Source organism: Propithecus coquereli, unplaced genomic scaffold (assembly GCF_000956105.1).
Source record: "Propithecus coquereli isolate 6110/MARCELLA unplaced genomic scaffold, Pcoq_1.0 Scaffold519, whole genome shotgun sequence".
Classification (NCBI taxonomy): domain Eukaryota; kingdom Metazoa; phylum Chordata; class Mammalia; order Primates; family Indriidae; genus Propithecus; species Propithecus coquereli.
This window is the reverse complement of record NW_012151052.1, coordinates 54,816-56,089: the sequence shown is the minus strand read 5'-3', so window position 1 is coordinate 56,089 and position 1,274 is coordinate 54,816. Positions and strand designations below refer to the sequence as shown.

General features: G+C 36.6%; 1 protein-coding gene across 1 annotated transcript in view; it reads left to right on the top strand.

Annotated features, from left to right (window-relative positions):
• Positions 1-1,274, top strand: part of ANAPC1 (anaphase promoting complex subunit 1) — a 158,631-nt gene that overhangs the window by 128,606 nt on the left and 28,751 nt on the right. The window contains exon 22 of the mRNA XM_012656759.1: positions 398-484. Within this exon, the coding sequence (XP_012512213.1) occupies positions 398-484 (87 nt within the window). The remainder of the gene's footprint in view (positions 1-397; positions 485-1,274) is intronic.

Below are 1,274 nucleotides of genomic sequence, written 5' to 3'. Positions count from 1 at the left end.
TATTTTTAAAATTCAGGTTCATAATTTTATAAATAGGCATTTATAAAACTGAAAAAGAAGGTGGCTTTATTAATGACTTTATTCATGACTCTTTAATATTTATAATTTCTAGGTCCATAATCATGGCTCACTACTATGCTATTTTAGGTTAAAACCTTGCTTATTAATTTAAGCATTGAAGTTTAAACATTTGTGGGATTTAAATAGCAGACTATCTTGAAATGGCTTAAGGACTAACTAAAAAGTGAAACATTCACACCATTGGCACACTTGTATTTATGAGGGCATCTCCTCAGTATGCCTTGCCACAATACCCCAATTTCCTAATTCTCAAGAATGTCTTAAAAGTATGCTCAGTGTAATTAATACATCAGTCCCTACCAAATTTGTTTTGCAGGTACTCTTTGAGCACATCAAACTCTTCCATTGCTGCTCTTCTCTGTGCCCTTTACCCACACTTCCCAGCTCACAGCACTGACAACCGGTGAGTCTAGTGATTCTGTCTTCAGTGTGCTATTTCTTCAGTTCTTTAGGGGAATAATTTGGTTGTGTTATAGTTTCATGGACTTATTTCCAAATTAATGTTGTTCTGTTCTTGAACTTAGTTATCTTCATGGCTAAATCTTTTAAGAAGTTTCTTTTACAAAGTGTTAGACCAGAAGAGAACTTTGGACATCTGTTGACTGACCCGTGTTCCACCATCCTCAAATCTATAGAGCTGCTCTAAACCTAGCAGTAGGCCAAACCAAGTTGTCTTTAGGGAAAAATTCATCAAACAAAGGATAGTTGCCAAGGGAAGGTCAAGACGATACCTTTTGTGCTACAATTGTTTAATTCCAAGAGAAAAATTTATCTGATGTACTGGCAATGTTTGTGTGAATTCCTTTTTTTCCTTTTTTACATAAGTGCTGAGAAATATTGTATCAATGACATAGAAGGGACAAGAAAAGCAAAATGCAGCAAAAAACTGGAGACAATTATAAGTGGCAGTGAGCAGTAGAACCTCAAACCATGTAGAAACAATAAAATAATTCAAAAGCTCAGCATTTAGAGTACAAGGAACCACCAACAGTTCAGTTTCCCTAGAAGTTTGAGATATAGCAGATCTCTCTTGCATATGCGGGAAGGGAAGCAAATAGCTCAGATGACCACTGTGTTCACCTGAAGGCACCCCGTATTGTCTGCCCAGAATGAGGGTCAGGGGCACTCATCAACCTAAGCCATCATTTTAAACTATAGTGTAATGTATAACCAGTGGTGGAAGAAAGATAGCT